At 40.9% G+C, this 25,941-nt stretch overlaps 1 protein-coding gene across 1 annotated transcript in view; it reads right to left on the minus strand.

The window, feature by feature from the left end:
- Positions 1 to 25,941, minus strand: part of lrrc75a (leucine rich repeat containing 75A) — a 67,196-nt gene that overhangs the window by 21,999 nt on the left and 19,256 nt on the right. The window contains exon 3 of the mRNA XM_084950493.1: positions 9,692 to 9,804. Within this exon, the coding sequence (XP_084806619.1) occupies positions 9,692 to 9,804 (113 nt within the window). The remainder of the gene's footprint in view (positions 1 to 9,691; positions 9,805 to 25,941) is intronic.

Here is a 25,941-nt window from a genome sequence, read left to right on the forward strand (position 1 = left end):
ACAGAAATGAGGCAGGTCGAATCGGCTTGTGTTTTATGCATGCACAGTATTAGAACATAAGCGTTTTTGGCCGTTTCAATGTGGACGCACATGAAACGGTCGTGAAAACGACTGAAAATGATAGTGTGGACGTGGAGCGTTTTCAGACGAAAACGCCGTTTTCAAATTTATCCGGGCTAGTGTGGACACAGCCTTTGTGTATGGCATTTAAATTTGACACCAGAGGTCTGTGTTCATTTTCTGTTCCATTTATTTTATTTTACCGAGAGAGGTTAATTTACCCATAATTTAACGTAAGTTTACTACTAGTAGTTATGAAGGCCAAAATTAAAAAGCAAACAAACAAGATTTCATTGACAGAATGAAGTAGCTGTGTTAGTAATCTGGCCTAAAGCTCTTAATGTTTAGTGATGATATTTGTGGCGAGTGCGAGCTGTTGAGTTTTTCTTTTCTGTCTCCTGGCTGATTCTTCCCACCCAGAGCACAACTTCAACCAAACACAGCTGACAGGCATGTGAAGAGGCCTCTTTTTGAGGCATGATGTCTTGTTCTAATGTGGCTAAAAAATTAAGCAGACCCCGAGAATATACGCTGTCACATTGTTTACCTCACAGTTTTCTCTGCGGGGGTTCAAACCTCAGAGTAAAGCAGAGAGGATGTCTGCTGGCTGCTCCGCACATTCAGCTGTGCAGCTGCCTCGTTTCAGGCCACTGAGAGGACTTACTGAGGACACTGAAAGGAGCTGTTGTTAAGCAGCCAGACAGCTAACAGTAAGCCTTCACAACTATTCTCGATGAATAGACAATAAAAAAAAGTGCCAGCCGTGATTTACATTTTATATGCAGTCATTCTGTATAGCAGCAATGACTGCTGAAGTGTCTTTAACTACTGTCATCTCACAGAAAATTCTAATCAGCTCGGATAAACAGAGCTGCAAGGAGTGCTGTGCAATACAGCAAGTTTGGTACCGATCCGATGTCAAGTACATACAGGGTCAGATACAAGCACTGACACCAATCTAGGAGTCTAATAACTTTTATGATATTTCATCTATAAGAAAAAACTACTTTTCAATCCAAGAGGAAGAAGTAGTTTTCTTGGAGGCTCACCAGCTTTTCAAAGTTTCCTTTACGTATGAAAAACGCTCGGCTTTACAGGTTAGACGTGTGAAAGAGTTAGTCACTTCTGAGTCATGTTGGCTGCTCCTATGTCTGTAAACAGACATTAAAAAGCATGTTTACAGCCTGGTCAAAGCACAGCTTTGGTATCTATAGCTCAGGGCTGCACAATCCATTGAATTTTGATTCTAATCACAGTTTCGAGCTTCCCATAAGTTAAATTAACACAATCAAGACAAAAAGCAAATCAAGCGCTTCCTAAATCAGCGCCTGATCATGTGACTGCATGTGAGCGCTAGTCCCTTAAAGTGGAATATCATCCACTGTTTGAAAATACTTTACATTTATGTAATGTTAACCAAGGTCAAATTCCAGGCAATGTTGTAGTTTTGCCTGCGTCAGAGAGCATCACAGCTAACTTAATCAACCGTCTGAAAACACATCACAAACTGCAGCATAACCAACGCATGAAGGGCAAGAAAAACAAAGCAATGCTTATGTGAATTATCCAACATGAACTCAGATGTCCATAAAAAGTGGTTCTGTACAATGCATTGCATATGCATCCAGCTCACAAAGACAATCACCAATCAATCACGTTCCATTTAGCCAGAGATATGTGCCCAATAAACATGGAGAGTAACAGAGGATTCAGGGAAACGGTCAGCGTGATGGACAAAAGATATGTTGTTCCCTCGTGCAATTGTTTTTCCAGTGTTTACAAAATGTCACAAGGGAAAAGGAGGGGAATCTCACAGCCGTTGAGTGCTACGAGTTTTATTCACATCCATCATGCAGGTACAATGGATGGATATTTTGGCTTCAAGGAGATGATCTAAGGTCAGGTGACCTCACATTATTTGTCTGCAGAGATAAAACATGATTGCTTGAAAAGTTTGGAATGAATTGTTTTTGCTTTTTTTTTTTTTAGTGATATTGATAATATAGCATTATTATCACCTTTAACATCTGTCCTGTTCGGCAGTTGTAACAAGCAGCAGTCACGGTCTGAGTGTTTTGTTGTGCCAAATTTATTTGCTTTCCCAGGAGGAGCACTATGGACTTTTGATGGAGGTTAGCGCTCTCGGAGTTCTTCAGATTTTCTTTATGTTTTTCTTTTTATCTCCTTTCGATGCGCTGAATTTAGGCAAATAAGAAGGACTGATTATATTCTCAATGCAAAGATTTGTGCATTAGCAGGAAAGTCGCACCACGTGGATGTGAAAGCAGTGTTTATGTGACAGTGCAAAACTATACAGAGCTGATGTGATTTGAAATTGGAGGCAAGTTTTCTTCATGGACAGGTGTGCAGACATGGGCAGCTGTAGCTGAACACTGCCTGCTGCACAGTGAGTTAACTGATGTATAACTCATCCCTCTGGAGTCAGGAGGCTGTTTAATGGCCTAACCATACAGCAGACACAGAAGCAGAATAAAAGTCTGTACCTCTGTTTTAGTGGTCACAAACCATGGGCTATACCCAGATAGACAGTACAGGAAACACACATGGCCAAACCACAAGGTAAGGCAAGAGACTAAAATAAGTCCCACGCCCCATCCAAAAAGAAAGAAATGGTAAAAACCTTACGAGGATAAAGTGAAAACAGAGGAGAAAACTGGTAGCAGGTCATAAATAGGAAAATGAAGTTTGGCAAAATTCTGAGACAGTCTGACAAAGGAACAAAGGAAAACATGGCTGCTATTGTACTGGGTGAGCAATTAACTGACTGGAAACAGTCGCGGCAGAAAATTGGTGTGAAAAATAAAAACAGAAGGAAGCAGAACTTGCAGCAATAAAACATGGAAGCTAATTTAAAAATAAAACAGGGAATGATTATGGAGTCCATGTGGTTTGTTTGACAGATATCTGTCTAGATTCACTGATCTGTAATTCTCATGGTGTCAGTGCGTTTTCTCTGCAAAAAAAAAAAAAAAAAAACACGGGTAAGGTGTAATTCATAATTTAAAGATACTCCAAGTGTAGAGAGTTTTAACCATCTCTTCACTAAGAAAATACTAAAGCTCGGCTTAGCTTACTTCTAAACTTTGCACAAAAAGTGAGGACAGTTGTGTCCCTAAATGGTGCCACGATGTATCTGTGGGTTCAGCAGCAAAGTTGAGTATATGGGTTGCTTGCCAAAGCTCTGCCAATGCCAAACAATCAACACAACCACATTGGCTGACTAACAACAAATGTTGGTTGAAGAATGGGATGAGTGTGAAGCTGGTGACCAGCATGAGGAGGAGGTGCCAAGGCCGTTGTGGCATGTTGTATGGCACTTCCACATGCTACTGAGACCTGCTGAGAGTTGTTCGTGGGTACAACCTACATACTCAGAACTCTATCATTACATGTTCTACCTGAAAGATTCAGACAATACACTGGCAAAGCATACCACACCCACACCCTAACTCATTAACAGCCAATTGCTGTAGGAATTTAAAACATGTAAGAATTCAGTTTTAGGAAATTCACTAAAAAGAGTTTCAGTTGCATAGCTGTCCTTTTAACTGGACACCTGAGTAAAAGCACAAGCTGACCAGGGTTTTTACACAGCTGGAAACAGCTGCTGCATGGATCACACACAGAGACACAGGTGTTCTTCAGCACCATCAGAATTAACAGCCCGGTCTGAGAACAAAATTTCACAGAAAAGCCATCTGTTTGTGTTCATGCACAACATTTTGTTATGTTTTTTTCCACGGCAGCACTAGTTTTTTTTTTGTTTGTTTTAATTTATTCAAACAGGAAGTATGCAGACCATATGTTTTTTTACATAAAACATGCCATCACCATGGTAACCAAGAAAACACAGCTTTAAAAGGCGTAGTAATCTGAACCACAATCTTTTTATACTTGAACCTAAGCATCTCTTTCTAATATGCTAATTCCAAACAATTTGTTTTTAATGCCCAACTCTAACTGATGAACACAATATGAATGAATAACTTAAAAACAACATAAATAAAAGGTACTTTCAGCTGCCGCCTTACTTCCCAAGGGGTCGCCAAAGTGGATGTGTCTGCATGTTTGATTTAGTACAGATTTTATACGAGATTCCCTTCCTGATACTAGCTTTTATGACCCACTGAGGTTGAGCTTGTGTCTCCTCATGGATTCCAACTAGGGATCTTTCATGTGTAAAGCGAACGTATCAGTCCCAATACAAATGGTATTTAAAAATCTGTGACTTGTATGACTCAACATCTGTCTGCGGTGTGAACGGAAAAATCATATGTTCCGTCGCAGACTTCTCCAACCTCCAAATGTGACGGGTTTTTTACATTTTACAAAGTGGAAAATGTCAAACTGCGGCTGTGACATGTTGACATGTGTGCTTCACTTGTCAAAAGTCAATTAGTGATGATTGTTATAGGGATATTGGGTAAGTAGAATAACAGGACCCTCTTTGCTTCACAGCATTATGACAGCATGATAGTATTATGTTAAAAGCGTTAAAATGTAGCTAACAAAAAATGATGTAACAACTTAAAACAGCTCAAACCAAAGAGCGAACAGCAAAGCAGGGCTGAAAAATACTGCACTTTCCTGGAGTGACTGCTTGAGTCTTTGTAACGAATGTCTTTGAAAGTGAGTCAATTACCCAATGTTAAAAAACGTCACTGCATTAAAAAGCATGTTTACAGTGGTGTACAAAAATAGTTTTGGTGTCTATAACTTTCCAATTCATACCAACTGTATGGATTCAAATTCAGAATCAGAATAAGAATCAGCATACTTAATAATCCCTACGGAAATGATGTGGGTTACAGTTGCTCCAGTACTGTAACAAAAACAGACTAGACTATTTAACAATACAATATGTTAAGATTTAAGAAATAGCACAATATATACAAGTCACTCAATATCAAGGATTGACAGATGTGATTATAAATAAATATCAAGAATATTGACAGCAACATTACCGAGTAAGAAAAGAGCGTGTGCAAAAAGGGTGTAACTATTGCAGTGTTTACAGTGCATTTGATGGAGGAGTTGTACAGAGAGATTCCTTTAATATTTTCAGGTTAGGGGCCATCTTTGATTGACACTTGTATGGGCACAGGCAGATTTAGCTAACTGTTGTATGCTAGGCCTCACTTCTGCTAATTCAAATGACAGAACTGGGCTTCTCAGTATTGTAATGAAATATGTGACAGATAATGTGGCTTGCTGGCTTGCTACCTGACATACATAAAGCATAACATGTCTCATGTTTTGCCAGTGCTGGCTCCTTTGTGGCTCTTACTCTTACTAGAGAAAGAAGCTAAACAGAGCTCTTATCTGTCTGTCAGTGGGTTACTGCAAATGAGTAAGAGTAATTTATCTTTGTTGAAACCACACTGGCTGGCTCATCTGTGATTATGTCACTGTAACTGATAATGCATTAAATAACAGTAACATTAGTAAAAAAAATTAATATACATACATACATACATACATACATATATATATACATATATACATACATACATACATACATATATATATACATATATACATACATACATACATACATATATATATATATATATATATATATATATACATACATACATACATACATATATATATATATATATATATATATATATATATACATACATACATACATACATATATATATATATATATATATATATATATATATATATATATATATATATATCTTCCTAAAAGGTTCACATTCAGATGTTTTAATCCACATCAACACCAAGGCTAGATTGTGTAATGTCATCAGAGTTCACAATAGATGTTTTTCTTTTGAGCCATAATCCAATCCAGTGTTGATTAGATAACTATTGACCACCTGGACCAATATTAATGTCCCCTTCTCTAGAGATTTAAATTCAAATGAGTCTTAAGAGACATTCCTCCTAGTTGTCACCCAAGAACTGTTTTTTGGTTCCTGACAGAAAATGGAGCTTAGAATGGAATTAGTATGGAGATGTATTGTGTGTGTGAGGGAGGGGGGGAAGCTTTGTGGTCTGTACAAATGGATGACTCAATCTCTGCCCTTGCCCTGAGCTTCAGTGTAAATGGACCCTGCCTCTCCTCTGGCTAATCACTCCGACTGGAGTTCATGACAGCCTTAAGTGCCGACTGCACCGCTGTGTTATTAAATCCAATCCACCAGTCAGGAATTATTTAGGGTGATTACCAAGTTTATTTTAATTTTCATCTTCAGCTATCACTTGGTTGCATTAAAGCGGAGGCACAGTGACTTTTGGGCTCGCTCAGATAAAAGGAGAGCAACATATCATTTTAGCTGACCGTGAAGGCAATGACACACATAGACACACTCACTCCTGAAGACACTCACCAAGGGTTCAATCTTATGGCCCATATTGAATTACGTCTCTCCACTCCTGTGGTGCAAACTGCTTGGTAGAGGAGGTGACACCTTGCATTTATGCTAACAGCTGAAGAGAAGAGATTGCAATTTCCTGCTGATTCTCCTTTCTCACAGCAGTGGGGATCCTTTCTGCTAAACCATCCCACTACAACGTCAGTCTTCCACCATCTGCTCCCACCAGGCTACATTTTATAGCAAGTCTCAATTTAGGTTGTGCAACATGACAGAGAGATTAGCTTTGCAGCTGAAGGGCTAAAGTACAGAGACACACAACTTTCCAAGTTTTTAGGATAAAAAAACCCGATTCAATGATACAATGATGGATACAAATATGATTATAGAGTAACTTTTTAGTCATCCATCTACCTTCTACTGCTTTGCAGATCCAGGCCAAGGGAGCTGCAGTCTAAAGACTGGCCTCTGCCTTCTCGGCCACCCCCTGGTACAACAATGTTGACTGAGCTAAAGTAAGCAAAGGGCTAAATAGCAAACCGAACATGGTTACAGGTCACAGGATAAAATTTATTACTGATTAAATCTCCCTTAAATGCTATACAAACATTCAGACATCACTGCAGTTGAGACGCCTCAGCACAATGCTGCTTCTTTTCCCTCTATGGGAGTTGAGGTGTTAGCCTTTAAGGATGTTGTGGGCTGAAATGAGAGAGGCCTTGAGTAGTCTGAGTGCTCTAAAGACAACATATGCCCCGAGGTTCTAACAAGCCCTTGCCTATAGAGGCAACTCTTTTTGGGCGCTTCGGCTGCAGGCTCATCCTGTAGGTCACTACCAACACTTTGAGGTTACAGGTAAAGGTAGGAAATTGATAGCTTGACCTTGAAACTCAGCTTTCTTTTTACTGCAATGAAATGCTACATCATCCACATTACTGCTACGATTCATCTGTCAGTCTCTTGTGTCACTCTCCCCCGACTCATGAGCAAGACCCTGAGATACCCTGAGGTCCGTCACTTGAGGGAGGGACTTATTCCCACACTTTTCCAGCATCTGAACTATGTGAAAGTGTTAGAAGTCAGTTTGTTTGTCCAAGCACCCAGAGGATTTTTCAAGGTCAAATCCTGGTTGTCCTACTAAAGGATTCTGAGGGCACAGCTGGAACATTCATAAACTAGATCACACTCATGGTGGCTGGAGATGATCACGCTTTCAGAAATCCATCACTTTGATTATCTGAAATATGGAAAAGAAAACCATAAAGAATACAGAATTCCAAATTTTAAAGTTATTATTGTAACATTTGTTTTTTCAGTAAATTTTGGAACAAAAACTGACCTGAAACATCAGGTTTACATAGTGCAGCTTACTAAAAGTGGTAAGATGCCAAAATTAGAGAAAGTTCCAGAAGCTGAGGCTGCTGCGATGTTCCAAATCTGCCAAGAGCTCCCAGTGGCGGCAACAATTTGTTGACCTGATTCATAAAATTAAAAAACAACCTACAGTACATCTGTCAGTATATAACTGATGTGGTAATACACTTGGTTACATGCACTTCTTAGTTAAATCTGTAGTTATCAAGCTGAGCTCTCTCTTTTAATGTATGCTTTTCATTGTTTAATTGTAACCTCTGCTGTCTCTCTCTGTCCTCTTATGGTCGTGGTCGGGCCTGTTGACACATGACCTGATATCCCAGTGTTGGTCCAACATCATCATAACTTTGGTCGAGGATCAAGATTGCAACTGACCAATGTGATGTTAACAGTTAACATTAGCCAAGAAGTTAGCTAATACTTTAAAAAAAATTATTACTAGAAAACCAACATGAGTAACCTAAATTTGGCTAACAGCAAACCTAACTTGATAAAAATATTTATTATGATGTATAAATGAATAAAGAAAACACTTGAAATGCCGATTATTTCTTCCAGAAGAAATTTTTATATTCCTACATTCCTGCAAAGCTATGACATCACAACAATGTTGATCCTGAAAAAGCACATTATGATGCTGCAGGGATATCAGATACGTCAGCTGCCGACAGTCATTTAACACAGCTCTGTGTTAAATGAATATTGGCAGGCTCTATAAAATTTACAGAGATTGTATTTATTGGTAAAATAGTTACTGACAGCACAACCAAGATTAAAGTGGAGTGTAGAGAGGAGCTGAGAAGGGACAATTCAAGTAAAAAAATATTAACTGAGTTCACGATTCAACAATAAAATAGTGACACGTCGCGACACAGCCAGAGGTTCAAAGGAAAGAGTTGTTGGAGTATTTCTTATAGCTCTTATATCCATAAGGTTTAGATTCAGAAGATTCTAGCCTTTGACTTGGACTCCTATATAAACCAAGTCAGACTCACCAGACATTTAAGAAAGTTCTAGATACTCCCTTTACCCTTCAAAACCAGAGGATTCAAATAACCTTTTTTCCACATATGCAGCAGTGCACCCTAAACACCTGTAAACAGGCTTTGATTTATTAAAACAGTCCACAACAGGATTTAGCCTTTAATTTCCTTCTTTGACGCATTTTGCTGATGTTTAACTGCACTTTGCAGATCAAGTATCACTACATGTTGTGCACCAGAGAGCAGAGAAGTATATATATGCTTTGTATACAGTACATGAATTACCTTGAGTGTTTCATATATAGCACATTTACTGAGAAACTGCTGTGGTAATGCAGGACCCAGCTTATATTGGAAATTTCATTTTGAGAATTGCTTTAGAGAATTTAATCTTTAATGGCTGTACTGGAGCTGAGCCAAAGAAGCATATGGATTAGTAGTTTATACTTGGTGTTGATAACTGATTTGCATATTCTGTAACACTGCAGTGTAAATACAGACTTTCCACATGATGCAGGTGCAATGAAGAAGAGTGGTGAGAAAGCTAAGTGCTGAAATGCAAAGGGAATCAAATAAATTACTACACATACAGACTCGTAAAGCAATATTTCCAATTTTAACTGGGACTGAAAGTCAGAAAAACAATACACAAAAACACAGCTCAGGAATTATGTATAAATAAAAACAATGGTCTTCTGAAGCCGACAGGGTAAGTGAGTCAGTGAAGGTGACACAGAGAGGAAAGATTTCATCTCCAACTGTGTTTGTGAGAGAGTGAAAAAATAAAGAGACACAGACATCACAGAGCTTTTCTTTGGCATCCAAAGGGGCAGCAGATGATGACACACTGGTGACACACTAGGATGTTAACAAAAACAGAGATACATGCTGTACGACACACACTCACCAGGCCTGAGGTTTCCTCTTGAGCAGGCCCTGTCTCCTCCATCGAGAGTGGGGGCTGAGATGGTAGGTCAGCTGACGACAAACCTTTTCCATCGCCCCAAGAGAGTCTCCCTCCTATTGGACACACACAGACAGAGGCACAAAATATCAGCTTAATTACAGACGGCAGCCAGAAAATAAGAAAAATTTTGCTTTGTAGCTTTATTTTCACAGACATCAGTTCTATTGGTATTTACATGCCCAGCCAATGACAAAAATTAAGAACGAGCTAGCAAGTCAGCATACCAGAGGAACCAGCTAACGGCATATTTATGTTTAAAGTGTAGTTTTTGCACCTTCTTGTTAGTGTGTATATAGTATAATGTTGAAATTGTACTTTTCACTGCTCCTTGCATAATTTGTTTTACATATTTCCGAGGTGCTTTTTAAACCAAGCTTTGTAAAACAGCTTAGGCTAGAAGGACAGCCTGCATTATCAACATGTAGAAAGTGCAAAACTGTTAGCTGATATAGCATCATAACTCCTTTAATTTATCCTTAAAATATCCTCCTGTTGGTTTAAATGAGAAATTACTTTAAACAAAGCAGCCCCAATATGAATAAGTGATTTTATAATGGTTACATCCATCGTTTATATCAGGGGTCCCCAACTCCAGGCCTCGAGGGCCAGTGTCCTGCAGTTTTTAGATGTGTCCTTGATCCAACACAGCTAATTCAAATGGCTAAATTACCTCCTCAACATGTCTTGCAGTTCTCCAGAGGCCTGGTAATGAACTAATCATTTGATTCAGGTGTGTAGACCCAGGGTGAGATCTAAAACCTGCAGGACACCGGCCCTCAAGGCCTGGAGTTGGAGACCCCTGGCTTATATACAGTTTTTGAGTTCTAACATTTCTTTGTCTGCTGGTTGTGAGATCGTGTCAGTGATACAGTGTAATGATTTTGTGGTGAAGCAGATTTAACACTGTGATTAGTCACTTACTGGTTGAATAAACATAAAAAAATAGGTTATACTGTCTACATACAAGATTAGAGATAAATATATTATAATATTAATCTCTGGCTCTCTTCCACAGCACGTCTTTTATCCTGTCTTCCTTTTCTTACACCAACCGGTCGCTGAACCTGGTTCTGCTAGAGGTTTCTTCCTGTTTAAAGGGAGTTTTTCCTTCTCACTGTTACCAAAGTGCTTGCTCATAGTGGTCATATGATTGTTGGGGTTCTCTCTATGTACTATTGTAGGGTCTACCTTACAATATAAAGCGCCTTGAGGCCACTGTTGTTGTGATTTGGCGCTGTATAAATAAAATTGAATTGAATTGAATATGTATACATTTCATACCACTGGAAAAAAATGCTCTCACGTTAGAATATTTATTTGTGATTTAACATTGCATCAGCCTGTAACAATTTCTGTATCTGTGCTGTCTTTGAGGTACCCTGATACCAGAGTGGTATCAGATACAAACATCTAGACCCACGCTATCACTGGTGGCCTTTTTTGCCATCACTGGATTTTGCTAGAAAAACAAGTTGTGATATATTTCACAAACAATTCAAATGCAGTGTAGAGTAATTGGAAGCATAAGATATTTAATGCTGCATTGATATGGCATCAGATAAAGAGTGTTACCAACAAAACAAAGCAATAGCTATCAATCTATCGTGGTTAACAACATTTCTGTTAATTTCCTGCATTCTTTTGTCAACAGGTCTTTACAGGTTAGTATAATAGACCTTATATAAGAGTTGATTTAGTTTCTGGGTCTAAAAAGCAAGAGGCAATGTGGAAGTGTCTTAAATCTGCATACCATTTAATGACCTGCAGGGGTTGATGCATCTGCTGCCGAAGAGCTTCAGGTGTATAGAAGTGAAAACAACCCTCGGGCTCCATGCTCTGTGACCTCTGCAAACATTTCCTTGATGATCTTATGGGAGTCTTAAAGAGGATAAATCAGGGTTTGCTCATAAGCTAATGATTTATTAATCACAAGTTTGACAATGTATGTGCAGTGTCCCTCGCTTTCTCAGTCAGATCCATTTTTCATCATGTCTGGTTTCAAAATGCCAAGATAGCAGCAAAGTACTCAGTTTTAAGCTTCACAAATGGATTCACTAACCAATGGATGTCACAAAGGTTATGTCCTTGTTTAATATACTGTCCATGTTTGGGAGAGCCAGGTCTTGGGGAATTCTATACATTCTGTATATTCTGTATATTCTGTATTCTGCAATGTACATTCTGTACATTGCCAGCAATTTATGCTTAGTATGTCAAAGGAAAGAAATATATAACCCTTTGCTAACAAAGGACAAGAGGCCTGTTGGTGACTGTACATGTTTCTTCCCTGACCACAACCATAACATTTGATATCCCAGTATCGGTGTTCTTCCCACATCATCATAATAATATTCGTCCAGGATCATTATTGCAAGTGACCAATGACATCTGATAATCCAGTTAGCATTAGCCAAGAACAAACAATAAACAAATCAACATAGGTAAATTGGGCTAACAGCAAACTTATTGTAAAATTAATAGAGAAAGCATTTGAAATGATTACCTCTGTCCCAAAAGAGAGTTTTATATAAACAAAGGCCCATTTTTCTTTCCCCCCCACATTACAAAGCCATGACATCACAACAACATGATTGGTCAGTTGCAGTGTTGATTCTAGACCAACACAGGTTACCAGTTCCACCTACACACCAGCCACCTAGCAAATCAAAATCTGAATTTCAGTTGTGTCTCATTTGCAGGAGCTCACAAGGATTTTAGGTTGCCAAGGAGCTACCGAATGGTCCCTCAGCCAGTGTGGCATTAATAGGCCTCTCTATAATGTATGTGCATCAGTCATCACTTATGAAGCTATTCCACATATGAACTCAAGTGATACATATGCATGTACATTTCAAACTGTATGCAACAAGTATATGATTTTGATGTCAGTTACGGGTGTTGCTAAGTTGACATGAGGAACAGAGAGGAAATGTCACGTCTGACATGGCATCACCACAGAATAAAAGAGGGCAGTGAGGTGTTACAGCAGCCAACAGGAACTGATATAATTCAAGGATACAAGGACCACTGGAGCAAAGAATTACTAAACACACCTTCTGTCAAGTTTCTGATATGACAGGACACGCACAGACACACACACAAGTCTGGGGACTAGAACTCTACAGGGTGTGCTCATTGGCTGCCCATAATCAAACCATTTGGTGCGCTGCATCACAATCACATTGTGTCATTAAGTCTGAGTGTCTGAATTGCACCTTTACATTCAGTGTGGCACTCTAAAATGTTTTTTGATGAAACAGAAAAATGTCATGTACCAAGCATGTTCATGACTTTCTTACAATGGTACAGTCCTCCCAGGGCCTTGGATGAGTGACATGTAAAATTACATCTGTTGCTTGTGACGCAAAATAATGGTGACTCATAAATATAATCCCAGAGATGGCTTCTTAGTTTGTATCATAGAAACTAGGAAGCAATTTGAGAAACGGTGTCACCCAAACCCTCCACTACATCGTAGCTGTGTGTGTATGTGAGACTTCCACCCACACTGAAATACATTTATTCAGGTGGTTAGTCAGGTCCCCTGTTATCCAGTACAAAACAGATGGTGGAGAGTTGGGGGATGAGGAGGGGGGCGTGGGGGTGGTAGGGTTGAGGGTGATGTCAAAAAAAGCTCTTCTATGTTCCCCTGTTGTGGGGTGAGGATGGATGTTTGTGAGCGACTAGGTTAAAAGCCGAAGGGCAAAAAGTGGAAGGAGAAAAAGAAAAACTATGTTCTTGCTTTTGAAAGTTACTGACTCTCTGCCCAGAGGAGAGCTGATGGAAAAATTCATTTCTCAAATTAAATGAAGTGATAATGACTTCCTTTGAGAAACTGTGAACATGTTCTGCAAATGTATGTGTGGTCAAACATGGCAAAAAAAACATGGCATTTTTGTTGTGTAAATTCAGATTTTTTTGATTCCCGCATGCTGTGACAGAACAAGCTCTTATTTTCGAGATTCAGCATGATAAATGTAACCCATAGTATTTTTTTCTTTTTTTTTTTTTATCTTTTGTTTTGTTTCGACTCATTTGATTTTGATTCATTGATTCATATCAACACTCATGTTTAAACTTGTGCTTTACTTGAGCCACAGTGAGTGTAACAGCTAGCACCTCAACCTGACTGAAATGCTGAACTGTGCAACAATGAATCCTGCAAAACTCAAAGTGCTTAAACTGTCACATTCCCTGTGTTTAACCGGCTGGCTCAGTGAGGCTACAGATATTTGTTACTGTTTTCTCCTACTCTCGTATGTATCGAACGATACAAAATTTGTAATTTATTTTATCAACTTTCCTTCTGACGATGCTGTCTGTGTTGAGCGCTCAGTGAATCTGCGTTCGACTACTCCGCCTAGGCTGCACTGTCGAGCCCAGATCCACTGAGCGCTCAACACAGACAGCATCGTCAGAAGGAAGAGCGCAGGGCAAGCTAGCGAGACAGAAGTTAAGCTCTCCTTGCAACATGGCAAATTGAACCTCCCCCACCCTCATTCAGATCAGGCGTTTGGAATTATTTTGGTTTTCATGTGACGTATGACCCTGAAGGTAAGCGCGTCATGGACTAAAGTAAAACAGTATGTTGGATGTGCCACGCAATGCTCAATTACATGGGTGGGAACTAGTGTGTTAGCGCAGTTAGCTCGTTAACGTGTTGGCCGTCCAGCCCCACGCACGGGGCGATCTGCGGTAGCTCGTTAACGGAGATTTGCCGTGTTGTGGCGTTAACGTCATTTCAACGAGATTAACGCTGACAGCACTAGTGGGAACACAACAAATATGACTGCACATTTACTCCGACATCATCCTAGTGCAAAGACAAGTGGAAGCAGACAAAAACAACAAGCACGCATGCTACAAACTTTACCCGAGTCATTTAGACAGCCGTTAGCACATGATTCTCCTTATGGGGACCTGATATGTTTAATATGCTGCTGAGAATATAGCCCAGAAGAAGCGTATAGTATAGCTTTTATTTTGGAAAGAGCCATTTCTCTGTAATAAACTCTCTTTTCCAAAGATGAGTGATTCCTCAATCAGATACAGGGCTCGCAAAATCGCTAGCCCGACGTAATTTGCGCACCAATTCCTCTGACATCGTCTTATCAATCGTTAGCTTACTATGCAAACATGACAAGTGAAATCTCCCGCAGCAAGCTTAAACATGTGAGAGGTTGATCGCGCAGAGAATCGCTGAGCGTTATGTGAGTGCGTGTGTAAAAGCAGCAGGATATATATTTTAGTTCTGCTGAGCCAAATAAGACAGGTCAGGGTGAAGAAGTGACAGCCAAAGAAAAGCTTACCACAAAACGGAAAAGTTATGACAAATCAGACTATAAGGCAAAAAGAAAGTGCAGCTTTATGGTTTCATGGACAAAAGAATTTCTGTGGCTGCAATATGATGAGCTATATAACCAGGGGTGCACATAAGTGGTCCGCAGGTGCGCATTCGCTGTCAAAATAAAAAAAGGCGCACAAGATAAGAAGTTGCAACGCGTGTTTGCGTACATAAGATTTTCTGGAGGAGGACAGACATTTGTTTAGAACTCTTAAAGATGTCGAAGAAGCAAGCTCCTTTAAGCAATTACTTTGGTGTTCCTCCACCTCCAAAGAAATGTCAGAAGGAGTCCGAACCACAAAAGAAGCACGTATTCTCGGAAAAGTGGTTGCAGGAGGTGAGCTGGCTTCAAACAAATGATGAACGCACAGAGATGTGGTGCAGAATGTGCTGTGAAAATCCCACTCTAGCGGACAAAAACAGTGCCTTTTATATGGACGCAAACGCGCGTTGCAACTTCTTATCTGGTGCGCGTCTTTTATTTTGACAGCGAATGCGCACATGCGGACCACTTATGTGCACCCGTGTAAAATAACATAATGTTCTGCCGGGTGTGTTGTTGGTTTTCCCTCGATTTCTGCACCTTTGTTACTGGGACCAGTCATTTTAAGAAAGGCCCCCATTAGAACCCATGAGAAATGCAAGAAATGCATTATTGCTCAGTCTGCAATATCTTTCCCAGAACAAACACCAATTGCAAATAACATACTAAAAATAAACCTGAAAATCTGTTTAGAACAGCGTACTATGTTGCAAAGAGTGAACTACCACTGGCAAAATTTAGCAGTCTTTGCAAACTTCAAAAAGCAAATGGCTTAGATCTTGGCTCCACTTGCCTCTTACCCGTGACTCCAGTGGAAATTTCAAATTCAGGATCTGACACAGACTGATTCATGTCCTACACAGTTCTTACAAGTTCATAGAAATTTCTGTTTAATTAGAACGAAGTATTTGAGTTGATGATTGTAATTTTTATACAATGTTGTAATTTGTTTTTCAACAATTTTTTGATTAATGTTTTGTTTCCTTTACAATATTATACTTTAATGTATAATATTGTAAAGGAAACAAAACAGAAAACAAAACATCAATCAAAAAATTTCTCTCTTTTTAATTCAGGCTACTTAAATTTATTTTGTGCTACCAAAAACTGAAGAGTCCCTGCCCGAAGGGCTACCAGGGATTTTGAAATTTTGCGAGCCCTGGGATATATTTATTTTTTTTATTACTTTTTTGTTTCAGCAACATTAAATTTAAAAACTGTACTTTTGAGTTAAAATATATATTTATAATTTTAATAAATGACAAATTAAAAAGGCATGAACATTTTTTTTGTATCGAAAAAATATCGAACCGTGACACCAAAGTATCGAACCGAACCGAACCGTGAATTTTGTGTATCGTTGCACCTCTAGTATATATGTATATATATATATGTGTGTATATATACACACATATATATATTGTTGGAATGCTACTATGCAAGTAACCCTGGCAGAAGGGGTTACATGAATAGGATGAGGGACCTATGGATTCTTCGATACCCAACATCCACAATGACGGCGAAACAACTAGTAGCTCAGTGTTCCAACATTCGAAAGAAGGGACTGCTCTCACAGCTAGAGATTGACGAGGTACAACATAAATGGGGGAGGGGGAGCCAGGGCGCCAGGTCAGGGGGGAGATATCATCACCCCCACCCGAGATTGGGTACTAAGCCCCAAGTGCGATAGGAGAAGGATCGTTGAGTGCGAGAGGAACTGACCTGAAAGATAGGATTATGGCCAAGCTTGAAACCTGGACCCCCCGTAGCCGGTTACCAAGATTACATGAAGTACCCTCAGAAGGTCTGCTAGATGATGTTAATGCAGCACTACGGACAATACCTACAGCCACGATTACCGACACTAACAAGCTGATCTAAAATACGGCAGCAGTGATCAGTGAGATCACAAGGAGCAGTACCCTCCATGGAGAAGGAGGCTAGAGGCTAAGATCAAGGTAGCACGGAGGGAGGTTAGCCAACTATCGGAGTTGCAGAAAGGCGCGATGAGGAAGGTGCCTAAGATGTACAGGAAGCTGTCCATACCTGAGGCTTGGAAACTGCCAAGCAACGACTCACAGCCTTGGCCAGTCGCTTGAGGAGGTACACCAGAGAGATAGAAGGCAAGAGAATAAACCAGCTGTTCTCCACGGAACCAGCCAAGGTGTACTCTCAGTGGCAGGGGATCAATATGAGAACAGCACCACCAAGGCTGGAGGCAGAACAATACTGGAAGAGCATATGGGAGAAGGACGCAACCCATAACGGCAATGCTCAGTGGCTAGTGGCAGACCACAGCGACCTCCCCGAACAGGGTCCAGTAACCATCAGTGGCCGATATCCAAGAAAGGGTCTCCAGTATGAAGAGTTGGACAGCACCAGGCCCTGACATGGTTCACGCCTACTGGCTGAAGAAGCTGACTGCACTGCCTGGCAGCACAAATGAATCAGCTGCTAGTTGACGAGAGACACCCGGAATGGCTACCCGAAGGCCGGACAGTCCTGATCCTCAAGGACCCCCAGAAGGGACCGGTCCCCTCCAACTACCGACCAATAACCTGCCTCAGCACCAAGTGGAAGCTCCTGTCAGGCATCACAGCGGCTAAGATGAACAGGCACATGGGTCAATACATGAGCGGGGCACAGAAAGGGATGGGCAAGAATACCAGAGGCGCAAAACACCAGCTACTGGCAGACAGAGCAGTCAGCCGAGACCAACCTGTGCACTGCCTGGATTGATTACAAGAAGGCCTATGACTCAATGCCCCACACCTGGATCCTGGAATGCCTAGAACTATATAAGATCAACAGGACCCGGAGAGCCTTCATCAGGAACTCAATGGGGATGTGGCGGACAACACTGGAGGCCAACCTCAAGCCCATAGCACAAGTCACCATCAAGTGCGGGATCTACCAAGGAGATGCTCTGTCCCCACTGCTGTTCTGCATAGGCCTTAACCCCCTCAGTGAGATAATTGACAAGACTGGCTACGGATACCGACTACGGAATGGAGCAGTTGTCAGCCACCTCCTGTACATGGATGACATCAAGCTGTATGCCAAGAGTGAACGAGACATCGATTCACTGATCCACACAACCAGGATATACAGCAATGACATCTGAATGTCGTTCGGGCTGGAGAAGTGTAGTCGGATGGTAACAAAGAGAGGGAAGGTAGTCAGAACGGAGGGGAGGGTTGGAGGGTTTCACCGCAAGTCCAGCACCCTGAGGCTATACGCTAAGCGGAAGGAAGGGGGCCGGGGACTGGTGAGTGTCAGCACCACAGTCCAGGATGAGACAAGGAACATCCACGAATACATCACGAAGATGGCCCCAACTGACAGCATGCTCAGTGAATACCTCAGGCAGCAGAAACCCAAGAAAGTGGAGGAAGGCGAGGAACCATCATGGAAGGACAGGCCCCTGCACGGCAGATAGAGAAGGTGGCTGATATCCAGAAATCCTACCAGTGGCTGGACAAAGCTGGACTGAAAGACAGCACAGAAGCACTAATCATGGCAGCACAGGAACAAGCACTAAGCACAAGATCCATTGAGGCTGGGGTCTATCACACCAGGCAAGACCCCAGGTGCAGGCTGTGTAAAGATGCTCCAGAGACAATCCAGCACATAACAGCAGGGTGTAAGATGCTAGCAGGCAAGGCATACATGGAACGCCATAACCAAGTGGCCGGCATAGTGTACAGGAACATCTGTGCCGAGTATAACCTGGAAGTCCCGGGGTCAAAATGGGAGATGCCCCCAAGGGTGATGGAGAATGACCGAGCTAAGATCCTGTGGGACTTCCAGATACAGATGGACAAAATAGTGGTGGCTAACCAACCGGACATAGTGGTGGTAGACAAACATGAGAAGACGGCTGTAGTGATCGATGTAGCGGTTCCGAATGACAGCAACATCAGGAAGAAGGAACACGAGAACCTCGAGAAATACCAAGGGCTCAGAGAAGAGCTCGAGAAGATGTGGAGGGTGAAGGTGAAAGTGGTCCCAGTGGTAATCGGAGCACTAGCTGCAGTGACTCCCAAGCTAGGCGAGTGGCTCCAGCAGATCCCGGGAACAACAGCGGAGATCTCTGTCCAGAAGAGCGCAGTCCTAGGAACAGCTAAGATACTGCGCAGGACCCTCAAGCTCCCAGGCCTCCGGTAGAGGACCCGAGCTTGAAGGATATATAGCTCGGTATGTATGTATACATACATACATACATACATGTATACATACATACATACATGTATACATACATATATGTCACTTGGTGTTTTTTGTGTGTAAATAAACCTTTGCCATTTACTCCAAATCTGCACCTGAGTCTGTTCCGTCATTTGTGACATAAGCAATGTTGTAAATAAACGTGGGCTATAATTCATCCAAGATGAAGTGCAGATGTTAAAGATGTTAATACAAAATAGCTAAACTGGTTCTACAAGCCAGGACAAGCTGGCTGTAGTTTTTCACATGATTGAGTTCTGTGAAAACGTTTTGCACAGGGCTGTAGCTGATGGACTAATTGCAGCATCAGGTTTTTGTTTTAAATATTCTGAGTGAGTTTCGGTGTTGTTGCAGTGTTGAAATTACAAGGTTGCTCTTTTGATTTGCTTTCTTTTGGAAAAAACTTTTATTGATACCTGAACTGAAACAAATGCACACCTTATTAGCTTTCTGTTGTTCCAGACTGTAAGATACACTCTGTGACTTTTGATCTAATAAAAAGGCAAAAGTTTGAATTCAAGTTTCATACTAACAAAGCACCCTCTATCAGCTGCTCCCTTTTTACAAAGGGTCACACAGCAGATGGATCTACATCTTTGATCAGACACACATTTTTACACTCAACGCTAGGGATGGGTACCGGTATGCGGTGCCATGATGGCACCGGTTCTGACATAAACGGTATTAACCAGACCGAAAAGCAGCGCACATTTCGGTGCTTTTTTTTCCTGAGATGTCATACACTTTAGATTCTAGCCAATCATTTTACGTTTCCGAGGACAGTAGGCGGGTCCAGGTACGTACGTTCTTTTAGAGCAGAGCTACAGATTAAAAATGCCCAAGGCGAAGCGGTCAAAGTCTGGCTGTACTTCACAGCAAAATATGCAAACTCAGCAGCCTGCAACAAGTGCTTTAAGGTGATACTGTGATACTGTCAAAAGAGGTAACACCTCAAATCCGATGAAACACCTGGCGACGCATAGCGTTTTTTTTAAAAGCTGAGAAATGCACCGTATTTGATAGCTTGCTGCGAGACCTCACACCGAGCACATCTACTGCGGGTGTGGTGCCTGTTATCGGACCCGGAGTTAGCAACATCCCCCAAAAACCCGAAGAGTAGAGTCCTGGCCCGTAGCCCTGCCAGTGTAGCAGAAATGATGACGGATGACGATGGCAGCAGCAGCCGTTCTTCTCTGCGTGAGTAGCTTAATGTTGTTCGTGTGGAATTTACGTTGAGTAGGCTAACCACGTTATTACATTAATGCATGTAAGGTGAACTAGCAAACATCATCATAGCTACATGCGGCTGTCTTCTTGTTTGATGGCAGGTACTCCCTTCACCCTGGCCAAAAAGGCTAAAATGACCAAAGAAAAAGTGGGAAACAGTTAAACATGAGAGGTTTTTGGACAAAGTTTGTGTTTTTTCCATTGTTTAAGCACTGCTTCCAGCCAAGAGTGATACCATAAATCCCCTATAGCTGCAGAAAAAGCTAACATTGTTATCTTTTTACAAAAAAAAACAGCTGAACATGAGAGGTTTTTGGACCAATTTTGTGTTCTCCATTCTTTAAGCACCGGTTTGAGCACCGGTTTGAGCACCGGTATCGGATAAAACCTAAACGATACCCATCCCTACTCAACGCACACCCCGGGGTCTCCTCCCAGTCTCAAGCTGGGATTTTGAATATGTTAACCATTGCACTATGGAACCATCGTTCATACTAACCAACTATTATTATTTATAGGCAAATATTTGACCCTAATTTCTCCTTGTTTTTATTGTGTGGTCTTTTTTACTGGCACTCTTGGTATTTATTGTAAGAGTGGTCTCATGGTGTCAATAAAGCATGAGAGAATGAGAGAGAGCCTGTGTTGTTGGGAACAGCAGCAGTGTTCCAGCCTCACTGCATGCTTTCCACCTTTTCCTGCATCCACTTATCACAATTCCTTCATCTGTTCCCTCCTTCACTCTCTACTTCCTCTGTGTGTTGTGTTTTTCCCCCTCTTTTTCCTTTCTTCATCCTCTGGTGTCCTGCTTCCCTCTCTCCTCTTCCTTGTTACATTATTGATACAGAACACATCTGTGAATCTTTCCAGTCTCCAGAGAACTAATGACCTCTCCATCCTTTACTCTCCACCCCCACCTCCTTTTATTTATCTGTCTGCCTCATCTCTACCTCTTCCCTGCAGGCTAGCAGCTGATGAGGTTAGTTTGCACAGTACAAATGGAACCATTACTTTGGTCCAATTTTTCATGCTCTGCCAAATGACCATTTCCTCTGTACTGCAGATGAATTGTTTGGATAATTCAATCTTATTGCTCTTGTTTCAGTGGTCAGGAGGTGCAGGGGAAGACCTAGCAGATAGCTGATTCGGAACAGTGGTTTGATCTCAGGGAGTTATCACTCATTAAGTCCTTGCAGAGCTACCTACAGTGCTGTGCATAAGTCTTGAGCCACCACTTATTTCTTTATATTTTGCTTTCAAGGAGGCAGAATTGGACATTCACTGCTTTTTCACATTTAGTTCGTAAAAACACATCTAATAAGCACATTAGTTCCGCTTGAAATGAAAAGCTCAGCACAGAAATTATTATTTTAGAAACTATAATTTCCTACTGACTGTGACATTACGTGCTATGAGTCATTCTTTGTCAGACAAACTTCATGCTGAGCAATAATATCCTTGGCCATTACTAATAATCTCTTAGAAAGTAATATATTTTGTGCGCTGACAAATGGCGTCTGTCTTGTGTCAGTGACGTAAAAGATGGATTTAATGCAACATGACCATTCAAACAGCAGTCGCTTTCTAAAACGTCAGATATGTATCGTATTCAGTACCACATACGAAAGTGACCCAGGTCGGATTTGAAAATATCAGATTTGTGCTGTTCACACTGTCATACCATGATCGGATATGAGTCGCATAGGGTCAAAAAAGTCGGATTTGATGCGCTTTCGCCTGCAGTGTGAACATAGCCTAAAGGACTGAATGCAGAGACTGAGTTCATTTGGGTGTGTTTCTTGCTTGTTCTGATGAACATCCATGCTTGAATGTGCGAACTAGCAACACTGTAAAACCTACTATGTGTGATCTTTTAAATCACAATGAAATCACCTTTCATCATCATGCTTTTAGTCATTTTTAGTGATGAGCTCATATCATAGTGAGGCATCCATTGTCTGTCCACATTTCACTTTAAGAGTTACTACACCTCTTAGAGTACTGGTCAGAATTTAATCAAACTTACACACAGTCCTTACCTGATGAGTCTTTACTTGTATCGTGCTAAAAGTCAAGCTCACATTTATCATTTTACTGAAATATATAATTACATTCATGAGCACATCACTGCGACATAAATGATATCCTGGTTTGGGTAATAACTGAGATCTGTGGTAATAATTTTGTCATGGTCCAAGGTGTATGCCTTCTCCGGCAGGGAGGTCTGTAAACCTTTCCACGTGTCCCTTGTTGTTGCCATTTTGTTTTGTGAGCGTGTCTGCAGGTGGCACACAATCACCTGCTCTCCGATCAGTCTTCATCCTCAATCAGACTCTGCACCATTTCAAACCCAGCTTCTCCTCCACTCCTTGCCAATCTGTCATATCTGCATGATACATGCACATGATAGTGAACTGTAAGGCTCAAGACTTCAATAAATGTACCTGATTCTTGGTTTAAGAACTATAATCCAGCTTTGCCCAGCTGCCAACTCTCTCAAACCCATATCTGCACCTTCCAGTCCAATCTGCCAGCTAAAGTAAAATAAATTCTTTACGCTTGGACTCAGTGGGTTGCTCTTTGGTCTCTGCATTAGCAAATGTTTTAATAATTCAAGGGAATGGACTGGTAAACTCTATGAAGGCTTTAGAAACAGCAAGAAGGAACAGAGAGTTAATGGTGGCTGAGTACACGGTATCTTGTTGTGACTACAGACAGTCTGTACAGTCTGGTGTCTGCATGCATTTAATTGAAAATCTTCCACGTGCATACATATAATGAATGAGTAACGTAAACAGTAGATAATGAGAATCCCCATCAATACCCATGTTAAAATGCCCATCTTAACAGCTTTGAAAGCTTGTTCCATAAAACTGTTTTAGCCTCCTACATAAAAAAACATTTTGGCAACTATTAAACTATAAAACCACTGATAAAACTATTTTTATTCATTTGTCAATAAACTGTTTTGAAATCCTTGCAATTGTTCCACACAATATTATAGAAATATGTCAAAAAATACATAAATAAAAATTAAATTTAAATTAAACTGAAATGACAAAATGTCACTAACAAAAGTCTTGGCCACGACTATATACAGGTGATTTCATTCAGGTGGATTTTGTCAATGCTAAAGTTAGGAGCACGGGTACTTTGATTGACAGGTGCACCAACACAGGTAATTGGTGCCTTTTGGAACAATTTATATTATGTTATTAAATTACTGATTTGATGGAATAACATAACATGGACTGGATGTTAACTAACAAAGGGGAAATAGAAATGATTCAATTAACGACAATTACCAATCCCTGTGATCCAAATGATTAGTTCTTACATTTATATAGATCTAGATTATCTATATACACTTCCTATTAGGCTGTGACGCTGGTCTCCTAAATTCGAGTCGCTTATGCTACATTCACTACGCAACCTGTGTGGTACAGGATCGTGGGGTGTGGCTCTAACTCTCGAGCATAAACAGCTTGGATAGGTGGATTTGAGCCACACAACCTTCATGGTGATAAAAGCACTCCTATGGAAAGTCTTAAGGTTAGTCATGGGTTAAACCAAACAAATCAATCACTTTTTTCTTATGCTTGGTGCACTCTGAATCGCCTCTTCGCTGCTAGCTTCTTCAAATAGCTCCACGCTGTAAAAAGCACCTTTATCTGTGTTTGAATTAGAATGGCTCTAGCTGACATTTTGAAAAGTAAATGAAATAATTCAAATCTGATAATGTGATGAGGTGACAGACTGGCAAATATCTGACATTTGACTAACCGCAATATGAGCAGAGATGAACCCGCACACATCCAGGAACAGATACTGTTATTATGAGCAAAGTCAAGCTGAGCTGTTCGATTCACAGCTCGAGAAAAGTAGAGACACAGACGCATAGATGGAACAACACATAGACAAATTAGAAATTAAGAGAGCAGACAGAAGAGGTGTGAAACAGGAGGAATAAAGAGGTAAAAGAACTGAGAGCAGAAAGAGAGCGAATCGGAGCAGCTGCAGTGATAAAGCAGCGAAGCTTTCCGCTGCTCTAAGTAAAGATTCACTAGTCACCCCACTTAGCTGGAGTCACACAGCAATGAATAGACCTTTCACACACTCTGTGGAGGCTGCTGTGCTGCTGTTTGTGACACCAAATGTGTGAGAGCAAGTGAGCATTTGAGCGGCTGCACATATATCTAAAGCATACGCTTTTTTTGTTAATCAAGTCAAATCCTTTAGCACATCTGCAGGCTTGTATCAGCATGCATATACGTGTGCTAATGATGGATGTTTCTTAACTTTAAATATGAATGTGTGCATTTGGATGTTGCGGCTGGTCTTCAGCAGCTGTTGTGTGCTTGTATTTAGAAAAAGGTGCAGGGTATGTGGCAGGAAGGATTAGCGAGTTATCAGAATGTGCTGAAAATCAGCTCTCAGCTGGCTTGGGGCTCTTTCAGTGGCAGAGCTGTCAAAGGTGGCAGAAGTATGGTTGGAATATGGTAGAAATATGTGCTGGCAGGTTTATTTCAACATAAACCTCCTAAAATGTCTACATATTAATAAATAATTAATCAATCAAATCAAATCAGGGACTAGTGGTGCATGGAGCCTGTGCAACTAGCCAATTTATAATTCAGTTGGTACAGTTTCACAAGTTTTATCAACTACTGATCAAATCCAAAGTAGAGCTCCAGGTTGTGAACTTTCTCACATCATTACAACATTTTATTGTTGTTGATTTATTTATTTCCATCCATCCATCCATTTATCTGCCTTCTACTGCTTATCTGGAGTCACAGCAGTCTAAGCAGAGAAGCCCAGACTTCCCTGACCTCGGCCACCTCTTCCAGGTCATCCAGGGCGATACACAGTCGTTCCCAGGTTAGCCAAGAGACATAATCTCTTCATTGAGTCCTGGCTCTGTATTGAGGCTTCCTTCCCAGTAGGACATGCCTGATAGGTGTCCAAGAGGCATCATAGTCAGATGCCCGAACCAACTCAACTGTTAATTTATTTCAGGCCTAAATTTCCCTATAGAAATTCCCCAATTTCCCTATTTTTAAATATGTTTTTTTTCTAAGACTCAAGCTACAACTGTAGAGCTTGCTAATAAATATAATTAGCAAGTATGAACCTGTTGGGTAGAAAAATGAAGCCAAGGGTTACCGCCGCTTCCACAAGTGAGTCATTCATTAAAGACTCCCATGTCAAAACTTCCAACTAAACTGCATGTTTACAGCCTCAAATAAAAAACGACAGGCTTCACTTCATAACAACTCTGTGGGAAGCGGGGCGGTTGGAGGTTCTATTTACCTGATAAACACTGGAGTTACAGGCATGAACTGGCAT

Source organism: Perissodus microlepis, chromosome 14 (genome assembly GCF_051167445.1).
Source record: "Perissodus microlepis isolate ML-2025 ecotype Zambia chromosome 14, ASM5116744v1, whole genome shotgun sequence".
Classification (NCBI taxonomy): domain Eukaryota; kingdom Metazoa; phylum Chordata; class Actinopteri; order Cichliformes; family Cichlidae; genus Perissodus; species Perissodus microlepis.